Source organism: Malaclemys terrapin, chromosome 8 (genome assembly GCF_027887155.1).
Source record: "Malaclemys terrapin pileata isolate rMalTer1 chromosome 8, rMalTer1.hap1, whole genome shotgun sequence".
NCBI lineage: Eukaryota > Metazoa > Chordata > Testudines > Emydidae > Malaclemys > Malaclemys terrapin.
The window spans coordinates 74,260,662-74,273,182 of record NC_071512.1 but is presented as its reverse complement, the minus strand read 5'-3'; the positions used below and the strand labels follow the sequence as shown (position 1 = coordinate 74,273,182).

The 12,521-nt window shown below is 39.3% G+C and overlaps 1 protein-coding gene across 2 annotated transcripts in view; it reads right to left on the bottom strand.

Moving 5' to 3' along the window:
- Positions 1-12,521, bottom strand: part of DPYD (dihydropyrimidine dehydrogenase) — a 613,360-nt gene that overhangs the window by 270,143 nt on the left and 330,696 nt on the right. For both annotated transcript variants that reach the window (XM_054037742.1, XM_054037743.1), the window contains exon 11: positions 11,914-12,124. In XM_054037742.1, the coding sequence (XP_053893717.1) occupies positions 11,914-12,124 (211 nt within the window). The remainder of the gene's footprint in view (positions 1-11,913; positions 12,125-12,521) is intronic.

The window sequence follows — 12,521 nt, the reverse complement described above, 5'->3', positions numbered from 1 at the left end:
ATAGTGACTGTGAAATGCTCAGGGAGCTTAGAGAGGCTAGTAAAATAAAAAACTCAATAATAATAATAATGGGGAATTTCAACTATCCCCATATTGACTGGGTACATGTCACCTCAGGAAGGGATGCTGAGATAAAGTTTCTCGACACCTTAAATGACTGCTTCTTGAAGCAGCTAGTCCTGGAACCCACCAGAGGAGAGACAATTCTTGATTTAGTCCTAAGGAGAATATAGCTGGACCGCTTGGTAATAGTCCATGAGGTGAATATGAAAATAGCTGGACCGCTTGGTAATAGTGACCATAATATAATTAAATTTAATATTCCTGTGGCAGGAAAAACACCACAGTGGCCCAACACAGTAGCATTTAATTTCAGAAAGGGAAACTACACAAAAATGAGGAGGTTAGTTAAACAGAAATTAAAGGGTACAGTGCCAAATGTGAAATCTCTGCACGCTGCGTGGAAATGTTTTAAGGATACCATAATAGAGGCTCAACTTAAATGTAAACCCCAAATTAAAAAACATAGTAAGAGAACCAAGAAAGAGCCACCGTGGCTAAACAACAAAGTAAAAGAAGCAGTGAGAACAAAAAGGCATCCTTTAAAAAGTGGAAGTTAAATCCTACTGAGGAAAATAGAAAGGAGCATAAACACTGGCAAATGAAGTGTAAAAATATAATTAGAAAGTCCAAAAAAGAATTTGAGGAACAGTTATCCAAAGATTAAAAGTAACAGCAAAAAATGTTTTAAGTGCATCAGAAGCAGGAACCCTGCTAAACAACCAAGGGGACCACTGGACAATTGAGGTGCTAAAGGAGCACTCAAGGACGATAAGGCCATTGCAGAGAAACTAAATGGATTCTTTGCATCGGTCTTCACGACTGAGGATGGGAGGAAGATTCCCAAACCTGAGCCATTCTTTTTAGATGACAGATCTGAGGAACTGTCCCAGATCGAGGTATCATTAGAGGAGGTTTTGGAACAAATTGATAAATTAAACAGCAATAAGTCACCAGGACCAGATGGTATTCACCCAAGAGTTGTGAAGGAACTCAAATGTGAAATTGCAGAACAACTATCTGTAGTCTATAACCTATCATTTAAATCACCTTCCGTACCAGATGAATGGAGGATAGCTAATGTGACGGCAATTTTTAAAAAGGGCTCCAGAGGTGATCCTGACAACTACAGGCCAGTAAGCCTGACTTCAGTACCAAGCAAACTGGTTGAAACTATAATAAAAACAATATTGTCTGACATATGGATGAACATAATTTGTTGAGAAATAGTCAACATGGTTTTTGTAAAGGGAAATCTATTAGAATTCTTTGAGGGGGTCAACAAGCATGCGGACAAAGTATAAATGGTCAGTTTTCAGAATGGAGAGAGGTAAATAGAGGCCCCCCCCCCAGGGGTCTGTTCTGGGACCAGTCCTATTCAACATGTTCATAAATGATCTGGAAAAAGGGGTAAACAGTTAGGTGGCAAAATTTACGGATGATACAAAATTACTAAAGATAGTTAAAACCCAGACAGACTGCGAAGAGCTACAGAAGGATCTCTCAAAACTGGGTAATTGGGCAACAAAATGGCAGATGAAGTTTAATGTTGATAAATGATAAATGCAAAGTAATGCACATTGGAAGGCACTATCCCAACTATACATATAAAATGATGGAGTGTAAATTAGCTGTTAGCACTCAAGAAAGAGACCTTGGAGTCATTGTAGATAGTTCTCTGAAAATGTCCACTCAATGTGCAGCTGCAGTCAAAAAAGTGAACAGAATGCTGGGAATAATTAAAAAAGGGAAAGATAATAGGACAGAGAATATCATGTTGCCTCTAAATAAATCCATGGTACACTCACATCTTGAATACTATGTGCAGAAGTGTTATTTACTCCTCATAATACAAAAACATGGGGTCACCAAATGAAATTAATAGGTAGCAGGTTTAAAACAAACACAAGAAAGTATTTTTTCATGCAAGTACTGTCAACCTCTGGAACTCATTGCCAGAGGATGTTGTGAAGACTAAGACCATAACAGGGTTCAAAAAAGAACTAGATAAATTCATGGAGGATAGGTCCATCAATGGCTATTAACCAGGATGGGTAGGAATGGTGTCCCTAGCATCTGGTTGCCAGAAGCTGGGAATGAGTGACAGGGGATGGATCACTTGCTGATTACCTGTTTTGTTCATTCCCTCTGGGGCACCTGGCATTGGCCACTGTTGGAAGACAGGATACTGGGCTAGATGGACCTTTGGTCTGACCCAGTAGGGCCATTCTTATGTTCTTATAATAATAAGTAAAAGCTCAGAACAGTTACTCATAAGGGAGAAAAACTTGTTCTTGGGTCAGTTTTTGGGGAAAAGAAAAAAACAATTATAAAACAAACATGTTGCGCTTTAGACGTTGTCTGTGGCAACCTTTACTGATACTATGCTGGACTCAAAATAGTTTAGTAACTGCTATCTGTCCTACTCTCTTTTAAACAATCCCAAAGAAACAGGAGGTAAAATCTGTATGAAAATTCTCCATGTCCCTCATCATTGTTTCACTGGAAAGAAAAGCAACGTGCCTGTAGGGCAAATACAAATCCACTGCATAAAATTGAGGCAAATGTATACCATTGAAGTCAGTGGAGTGATGCCAGGGTTATTTTGGCTCACTGTGCTTAGGTAAATACGCTTTGTCTACTGAAGTTCTGAAACACAATGCTTACACAAAAATAAATAGTAAAAGCAAGACAACTGAAAGTTATGATTATCTCCTAATTTGCATCATTGTACCAAGGTATACAATTCCAGGAAATATGCAACACAAGATTTTGATAGCTAATAACTAATTATAACGAAGGATTTTTTTGTGTGTGTGCTATCGTCAAGGCTGATTCCCCACTCTGGCACTCCAAGTGCAGAAAGTGGGGGCCCACAAGGATTCTAAAAACTAATACTAGCCACTCCAGGCTTGTATTAAACTCCCAAGGTTACAGCTTCTCTCTGACCTGGGATGGGTAGATGCTGCCACCACCCAAGTGCAAAAAAACCCTTTTGACCAGGAAGGAGCACTTGGGAATTCCTCCCTGTGGGGTACCCTCAAGCCCTTTCACCCCTACCTCTGGGGAAGAGCTGAGAAAGAAAATGAAGGAAATCAGCTGTTGCCACCAGCTAATTAATCAACATGCACAAACCTTTTAGAACACAAAAATCCAACCCTGTTCTTAAAAAAGGAAATTTTTATTAAAAAGAAAAAGAAAGGAAATACATCTGGAATTTAGGCTTTTTGCTAGATTAAAAAAAAATTACAAAATTAAGCATCAAGATAGCTTTCTTGAGGTCCAGCTTAAAGGTTAAAGCAAAATAAAAGTACCTGGGGTTAGCCCAGAGGAGTCCACAAGCCATAAAGAAATAAAAGAGATAAACCTAATCACGTCTTCCTAGATATTTCCTGATCTACTTACATATCTGGGGGTTTCAAATAAGTGGTTTCTAGGTATGATCTGATGGTTTTTCATACCTGGCTTAAAGCTTCTTACAGCATAGTCCCAGCCCTGTCCCTGCTCTCCAGGAGAACCACAGACAGAAAAAGGGGAGTCTTGTTTCAATTTTAAAAAGTTCTAGCCTTTCCATTGGCTCTTTTGGCCAGGTGCCCACTCAATTTCTTTTACCTGTGCATAGCAGTCAGACTTTTTAACCTTTTACAAGTAAAGCAAGTAGAGAACAGCTACCAAGAGGGATTTTATAGCTAACTGGCTGTCTGGCTGTCCATAAAAGGAAGCTACCCTCCCCCCCCGCCCCTTCATTTATCACAGCTGTATATACTAGAATACTTGCTTTTCTGCATTTATGTTTGGACCTTTGTAGTATTTCTTTTAATTTGTTAAAGAAGATAAAGAATATACATTTCTTACCAAGAAATTGTGGGAGTGACTCCTTTCTACTCCGGCCTGCTAAACAGAATTTTGAATGAAACTAGCATTGTCAATGGCATCTCCTGCATTAGCTCTGGATTACTACTTTGTGGCAAAAGTACTATTTTCGCTTCACAATTTTTTCATGGAAAAAACATCCTGTTTCCTCCCTCCCCTCCCTGAAATGAGGGGGAAATTTGTAGCCCCAAACTGGTGCTGTCCCTTCCCTTTCAAGAAAAATAATGGTTGTGTAAGGCCTGGGCCTTAAAATCAACTGGTCTTCTGTTTAGTAGCATACGGAGAATTATATGCAGCACCAGAAACTGTTAAGAGATACAATTTAATACAAGGGATTATGTTCTTATTCATTGGGTAAACTGCAATTTGGAATGGTTCCAGGGGATACTCCTGTAACTCACTCGCACATTTTAGGCTCCAAAATGGCAAAACAGGAAAGCAGGAAGAGTCAGTGAAAGTGCAAAGCTCCCTGAGGCTGTTTATTTTATTCAGGCCCAATCATAAAATTGTTTCCTGGCCCCAATGTGCTGCTCAGTGGAAATGCAGTCTGTGCCTGCAAAAAACTTCCTTTCACCAAAACAAACAAGCAAGAAAACATCACATGCCAATATTTTTCCTCTTCAAGAATCTAGTATAAATAACAACCTGATTTTTAACTGTTTTCACCAGTGGTGCTTAGTTTTTTTAATACAGATCTATATGGCAACTGACCAGCTATCTCAGTTCCCAAGCATATAATGAACTTTGCAGTTCTCCTAAGGTTTTGTGAAAAAATTAAAAATATATTTCTCTGAGCCCAAAGGGCAAATAAAGTACATACCAGAATGCTTGAAAATGTAATAGCATTGTATTCTAACAAAACTTCAAACAGCAAATACCTCCCTATGAGCATGAGGAAACTGAGCTGTAAAATTACTAGTTCCTCTGCAAGAGCAAGAAACATCATGACGACAATAACAGACTGACAGAGCCTTTCCATCCTAAGTTCCATTCCTATTCATGGGAGCAGATAACCATATGGTTAAGTCCCAGTGAGCTAAACTTTAAGCATGTGATTCAGTCCTGTCTTGAGAGAATGACTTTCTGAATCAGGGCTTAAATCCTGTTTTCATTTATTTTTAAACTTCTGATGTGCCAAACATTTAAGTTCTCAATGATTGGGAAAACCGCATGGTGATTTGCCTGCCTGGTGCGAAGGTTGCAGATCTCTTGAGGCATCTAGATAGGCTTATGTGTAGTGCTGGGGAGGAGCCGGTGGTCATGGTACATGCAGGTACCAACGATATGGGGAAGGATAAGAGAGAGGTCCTGGAGGACAAATGTAGGCGGCTAGGTAAGAGATTGAAGTCCAGGACCTCCATGGTAGCATTCTCTGAAATGCTTCCAGTTCCACGCGCAGGGCCAGTTAGGCAGAACTGCAGGGTCTCAATGCATGGATGAGACGATGGTGCAGGGAGGAGGGGTTTAGATTTATTAGGAACTGGGGAAGCTTTTGAGAAAGCTTCCTGTAAAGGCCCTTCCTTCCTGTAAAGGCTCCCCCCAAATCAAAATGGAACCGGATTGTTGGTGCTTAAAATTAAAAAGGTCGTAGAACAGTTTTTAAACTAAGGGCTGCGGGAAATCTGACAGGTGCGAAGGAGCACGTGGTTCGGACATCCCTTAGGGGAGGATCTATAAATGGAGATTCCCTATGTCCCAATCAGGAGGAGAGGATGGAAAATGATAAAATACAGGGAGGATCTGATGAGAAACAGTCAAATGAAAAAAGTCCCATTCAATTACATCATGCAATAGGGGACAGCAAAAAATGACAAGTTTTTAAAATGCTTATATACCAATGCTAGAAGTCTAAATAATAAGAAGGGTGAACTAGATTGCCTAGTATTAAATGAGTATGTTGCTATAATAGGCATCACAGAAACCTGGTGGAATGAGACACAGTAATACCAGGGTACAAAATATATTGGAAGGACAGAACAGGTCGTGCTGGTGGGGGAGTGGCACTATATGTGAAAGAAAGCATAGAATCAAATGAAGTAAAAATCTTAAATGAACTAAATTGTACTATAGAATCTCTAGGGATAGTAATTCCATGCTTGAAAAATAAGAATATAGCAGTAGGGCTATATTACAGACCACCTGACTAGGATGGTGTTAGTTGCTCTCAAATGCTCAGGGAGATTAGAGAGGCTATTAAAAAAAAACAACTCAATAATAATAATGGGGGATTTCACCTATCCCCATATCACCTCAGGAAGGGATGATGAGATAAAGTTTCTTGACACCTTAAATGACTGCTTCTTGGACAAGCTAGTCCTGGAACCCACAAGAGGAGAGGCAATTCTTGATTTAGTCCTAAGAGGAGCACAGGCTCTGGTCCACGAGGTGAATATAGCTGGACCGCTTGGTAATAGTGACAATAATATAATTAAATTTAACATCCCTGTGGCGGGAAAAACTCCACAGTGGCCCAATACTGTAGCATTTAATTTCAGAAAGGGGAACTACACAAAAATGAGGAAGTTAGTGAAACAGAAATTAAAAGGTACAGTACCAAAAGGAAAATCCCTACAAGCTGCGTGGAAATTTTTTAAAGACACCATAATAGAGGCTCAATTTAAATGTATACCTGATTTAAAAAACATAGTAAGAGAACCAAGAAAGAGCCACCATCATTAAACAACAAAGTAAAAGAAACAGTGAGAGGCAAAAAGGCATCCTTTAGAAAGTAGAAGATAAATTCAAATGAGGAAAATATAAAAGAGCATAAACTCTGGCAAATGAAGTGTAAAAATATAATTAGAAAGACCAAAAAAGAATTTGAAGAATAGCTAGCCAAAGACTCCAAAAGTAATAGCAAAAAAAAAAAATTTTTTTAAATACATCAGAAGCAGAAAGCCTGTTAAACCACCAGTGGGGCCACTGGACAATCGAGATGCTAATGGAACACTCAAAGAGGATAAGGCCATTGTGGAGAAACTAAAGGAATTCTTTGCATCAGTCTTCACTGTTGAGGATGTGAGGGAGATTCCCAAACCTGAGCCATTATTTTTGGGTGAAAGATCTGAGGAACTGCCCCAAATTGAGGTGTTATTAGAGGAGGTTTGGGAACAAATTGATAAACTAAACAGTAATAAGTCTCCAGGACCTATGGTATTCACCCAAGAGTTCTGGAGGAACTCAAAGGTGAAATTGTAGGACTACTAACTGTCATCTGTAACCTATCATTTAAATCAGCTTCTGTACCAAATGACTGGAGGATAGCTAACTTGATGCCAATTTTTAAAAAGGTCTCCAGAGGTGACCGTGGCAACTACAGCCCAGGAAGCCTCACTTCAGTATCGGGCAAATTGTAATTTGTTGGGAAATAGTCAACATGGTTTTTGTAAAGGGAAATCATGCCTCACCAATCTACTAGAATTCTTTGAGGGGATCAACAAGCATGCGGACAAAGGAGATCCAGTGGATATAGTGTATTTAGATTTTCAGAAAGCCTTTGGCAAGGTCCCTCACCACAGGCTTGTAAGCAAAATAAGCAGTCATGGGATAAGAGGGAAGGTTCTCTCATGGATTGGTAACTGGTTAAAAGATAGGAAACAAAGGGTAGGAATAAATGGTCAGTTTTCAGAATGGAGAGAGGTAAATAGTGGTTCTCCCAGGAATCGTACTGGGCCCAGTCCTATTTAACATATTCATAAATGATCTGGAAAGAGGGGTAAACACTGAGGTGGCGAAATTTGCAGCTGATACAAAACTACTCAAGATAGTTAAGTCCCAGGCAGACTGCGAAGAGCTACAAAACGATCTCACAAAACTGGGTGACTGGGCAACAAAATGGCAGATGAAATTTAATGTTGATAAATGCAAAGTAATGCACACTAGAAAACATAATCCTAACTATACATATACAATGATTGGGTCTAAATTAGCTGTTAGCACTCAAGAAAGAGACCTTGGAGTCATTGTGGATAGTTCTCTGAAATCATCCATTCAATGTGCAGCGGCAGTCAAAAAAATGAACAGAATGTTGGGATCATCAAGAAAGGGATAGATAATAAGACAGAAAATATCATATTGCCTCTATATTGATCCAATGTAAGCCCACATCTGCATGCAGATGTGGTTGCCCCATCACAAAAAAGATATATTGGAATTGGAAAAGGTTCAGAAAAGAGCAACCAGAATGATTAGGGGTATAGAACGGCTTCCTTATGAGGAGAGATTAATAAGACTGGGACTTTTCAGCTTGGAAAAGAGGTGACTAAAGGGGATATGACAGAGGTCTATAAAATCATAAGTGGTATAGAGAAAGTAAATAATATCCCTTCTCATAATACAAGAAGGGGTCACCAAATGAAATTAATAGGTAGCAGGTTTAAAATAAACACAAGAAAGTAGTTTTTTCACGCAACACACTGTCAACTTCTGGAACTCATTGCCAGATGGTTTTGTGAAGGCCAATACCATAACGGGGTTCAAAAGGGAGCTAGATAGATTCATGGAAGATAGGTCCATCAATGGCTATTAGCCAGGATGGGCAGGAATGGAGTGGCTAGCCTCTGTTTGCCAGAAGCTGGGATTGGGTGACAGGGCATGAATCACTTGATAATAACCTGTCTGTTCATTCCCTTTGGGGCACCTGCCATTGGCCACTGTCAGAGGACATGATAATGGACTTGATGGACCTTTGGTCTGACCCAGAATGGACATTCTTATGTTATGAGTATATTTGATTTGCTTCAAGACTGCTGGTTAATGAAGAGGTGTAAAGAACTGAAAATGACATAGCCACAAAAAATAGTAATTTATTTTCATAGGTTTTTTTATTTATTTTTAACTTTTCCAGTATGTGAGAGAAATTTCTGCACTCAGCTTGCTATACCTGTAGCAGTATCCACAGACACAACATGTGAAAGTGAGGTATGTTGCCCATCCCAAGGAAAAGGACTCATTCCATGATCTGCCTGAATTATGACTTTGTTCCTCTCAGACTACAGCATGTTGCTACACAGAACTCATAAATGGATAATTTAACAGGCAAATGGGCATTAGGTTCCCCATCTTTAGAAAGGGTTATAGTTAGTGGTAGTTTATTTCACTGGTAAGCATGTGTTATCGGTCTCTCTCTGTGCAAATCCACAAAAGATATGATTTGTTATACCCGTCAGGTACAGAGTTTTGGTTCAAGCTGTAGCAGCTTCTACTTTTAGTTTTGGATGTTCCTTGTTCAAAACCTCAGTGTCAGCCAAAATGTCAACTGTCACATTAGGCTCCATCAGCCCATCAAGTTAAAGCTGAAGCAAGATTGAGTGTGGGAATACCTATACACAAGGTAGAGTAACCTTTTAGCCTGGAACCCAAGAACCAACACAATTTGCCACTGATACAGGCAATATGTTTTATTAACCCAAGAGGTTTGAGAAAACCTTCCCAAAGACCTTCTAAATAGCAAGAATTGATGAGGGATTTGAAACGGCTTTTTGAAAATATTCTCTAATTAAAGTTAACTCCATGAAGACACTGGCTCATGACTCCATTAAAAATTCGAACCCTAGCTTTCCTTTGTACTTCTTTGGTGAGATTGATCACTAGACCATAAGCAACACAGATATTAAATTCTTTATATGACAACATATCACCAAGTGGAAGGGTTGTCCCCACTCACAAAGAGTCATCAGAGTCCCACCTGCTTCTTATTTACTCCACTAGATAACTGCACAACAGGAGGTTGCACAGAATGAGTATCACTGTGAGTACTATGGATGCAATTTCCTTGTAGAGAACAGCACAGCTCGAATTAAATTATCAAAAATCATTTGTTACTACCCAATAAGCGAATACCTGTAAATTAAATTTACAGATACCTCAAAGGAATGGCTTTGCCCCCTTGCTTTTATTGTAGTAGAGAATCTAAAATCTCCCTGTGATAACATGCTGGATTAAAAATTGTAAGCATTGTTCCTTAGTTTCACTCTTATTGAATGGGAAGGACTGGATATCTGATTTGTGTTACAGACAGCTCTATTGACATCTGTCAGCAACATTCTGGAATTCTTAAAATGTTCATATAGCTCCTCTCCATTACTTAATGTTTTGTCTTCCTTGTGAAGGTCAGTAAAATCTTCTTATTCCATCAATTATTCCAGAAAACTCAAAAGCATGTCTTTATTTCTCTTCCAAAGAATGTCCATGTAGAATATTTACAGAAAAAGCAGAGGTAAAAATGTCCTTGTATGAAGCTGCAAGACAACCACATACATTGCTAGACTTGGATGGTTTTGGATTTACTACTTGTCTGTGATTAAGAAGGTACAGAAGTCTTTGCCCTGTTATGAGGTTTTGAACTGTATTTTGCACTAAGAGAACCAAAGTGTTGGTGGCCAGTGTAATGCTACTAGGATTTCCAAAAAAAATTTGTGGCCTTATCCTCTGAAGCACTTTAAAATAGCAAATGGGAAGGAGTACATAGTATGAATCTGGTCCATTTCTGAATCAGAGCATCCATGCCCAAAATTTCAGGATGACATGTCATGGAGTAATTTCCTGGTATTACTATACATGGAGGAGGTGTACTGGTCCATCTCTGGGACTCCCAACATCTCAATCACCTTTATGAATACCTCCCAGTTCAGGCTCAATTAACTGTAGTCCATCTCTCTTCCACTCAGTCAGCTGGCTTTGTTATTTAATATGCCTTTGATGTACGAGGCTTTTAAGGAGCTTAGAATCCAATCTGTTCAAAGAGAAGCCAAGCTTCTCCATCAGTTTTTAGCTCCTGATTTTTCAGCCTCCAGTCCATGAGGAGTGCATGTGTGAGACAGCCTGGATCCCGCCCAGTCCTGAGCAATACAAAGGGCATCCACCCATCCATCCCATCACAGCAGCCCCTAGTTCTTTTTATGATTATGGTCAGAAAAAGAGAAAATGGCACCATACTACTGCAAATGTCTTCCAATTATAGATGGGTATGCACTGCAACGTTTGCATCTACATCTCATTTGTGAGGGGTGTTTGGATCTTGAGTTTTGGGTCAGACCCATCTTTAGAGTTATATCTGCTTAGTTTGCTAATGTCAAGATGAAGACTATAGAGCCTATACAGCTGTGGATAGGCAAGCTGTATTAATTTATTCTTGCATTAAGAACAGAATTGCCTATTTACGTTCTGCTTCCACATTCCTTCTTTTTCAGTGATATATGAAGCAGTCAGAACGCAGCTTGATTTTCAGACAACCCCTTGAATTTGCAATTATGGCACCTCGTGTACTTTAAATATTCTCTTGCAGACTGAATTAATTTGACAAGGACGTTACTTATATGGAATAAGTACCTAAATCTGTAAAATGTGGGGGGGGGGGGGGAAGGAAAGGTGGAGTTGCAATGGCTAAGAACCATTTAAGATTAAGCCTTAAAATGGAATGCTGTAATGTCATTCACTAAAGGATCACTCTTCCAAAATTAACTGCATTTGGAAAGGTTGATGATCTGCAAATATCTCATGGTTAGATACCACACTGAGTGGTGCCTTAGAAATACCAAAGATTGGATTTTGGATCAATCTCTTTTATTCTGTTATAATTTAGGGACTAAGTTGCACAGTAATATTCTCACACATTCTAACACACCACTCCATAACTTACACACAAAGGTGCCTTCAAGTGATTAGTTATTTTGAGTATTCAACTTGAGATATCATAAAAAGGGGCAGATCACAAGGCAGGTGCTCAACACTTCCTAAAAACTGGGTCTCTTTAAAATGTCGCAAGTTGCACAAACAAAAGCAGGGGCATCCAGCCCAAATTACTTCTCAGTTTTGAACATTTAGACTTAAGAGCCCAATTCCACCCTCCCACAACCCGTTTATCCAGTTGTAATTGAGGACAAAATTTAGGAGAAGAAAGCCAAAGTTCCCAAACTGTAAATAGTAATAATATTAAAATAATAACAGGCTTTAATATAGCATATTACAGCTGAGCATTACCTTTAGGGTCACCTAAAACTGAACCAAAGGCACTGATCACCACATCTGTCTTCAAACAGACAATCTGATCCTCATCTTCAATCCAGTGTCCAGCTTCAGCTTGCTCAGTTCTAACAAATTCCATAGCAACAATTCGTCCACCTTTCACTACAACCTTCCGAGGTGAGAGGAAAGGCAGAAATTCACACTTTTCTTCTTTTGCAAGTTCCATCTGTAGAAAAAGGAAAGTCATACAAAGATTATGTCTTCATAAAAAAATTTTGATTCATGAAGTTTGCATATATTCCATATCTTGCAAAAATATTGCTGTGTAGGGCTACAGTCTACTTACTCCAAAGTCTCCAATGATATTGAGTGGATCAGCATATCCACTTATGGAGAAGAGTATTAATTTTTCATATTTTCTCCTCTGTTACTCTGGATTTAGACTGGCGTGGTCACTTTGATGTCAGTGGAATTACCCTATGTAACAAGGTATGTTGGTCTTTAAGGACAGGTCTAGGTGAGCACAGACTCAGTACTGACCGCAGCCTAGATGGGGGGTAGGCCTGCACTGAATGCTAGGTAGAAGTGGTAGTAAATTGGGGGCGGGAGCAGGGTTTTATCAA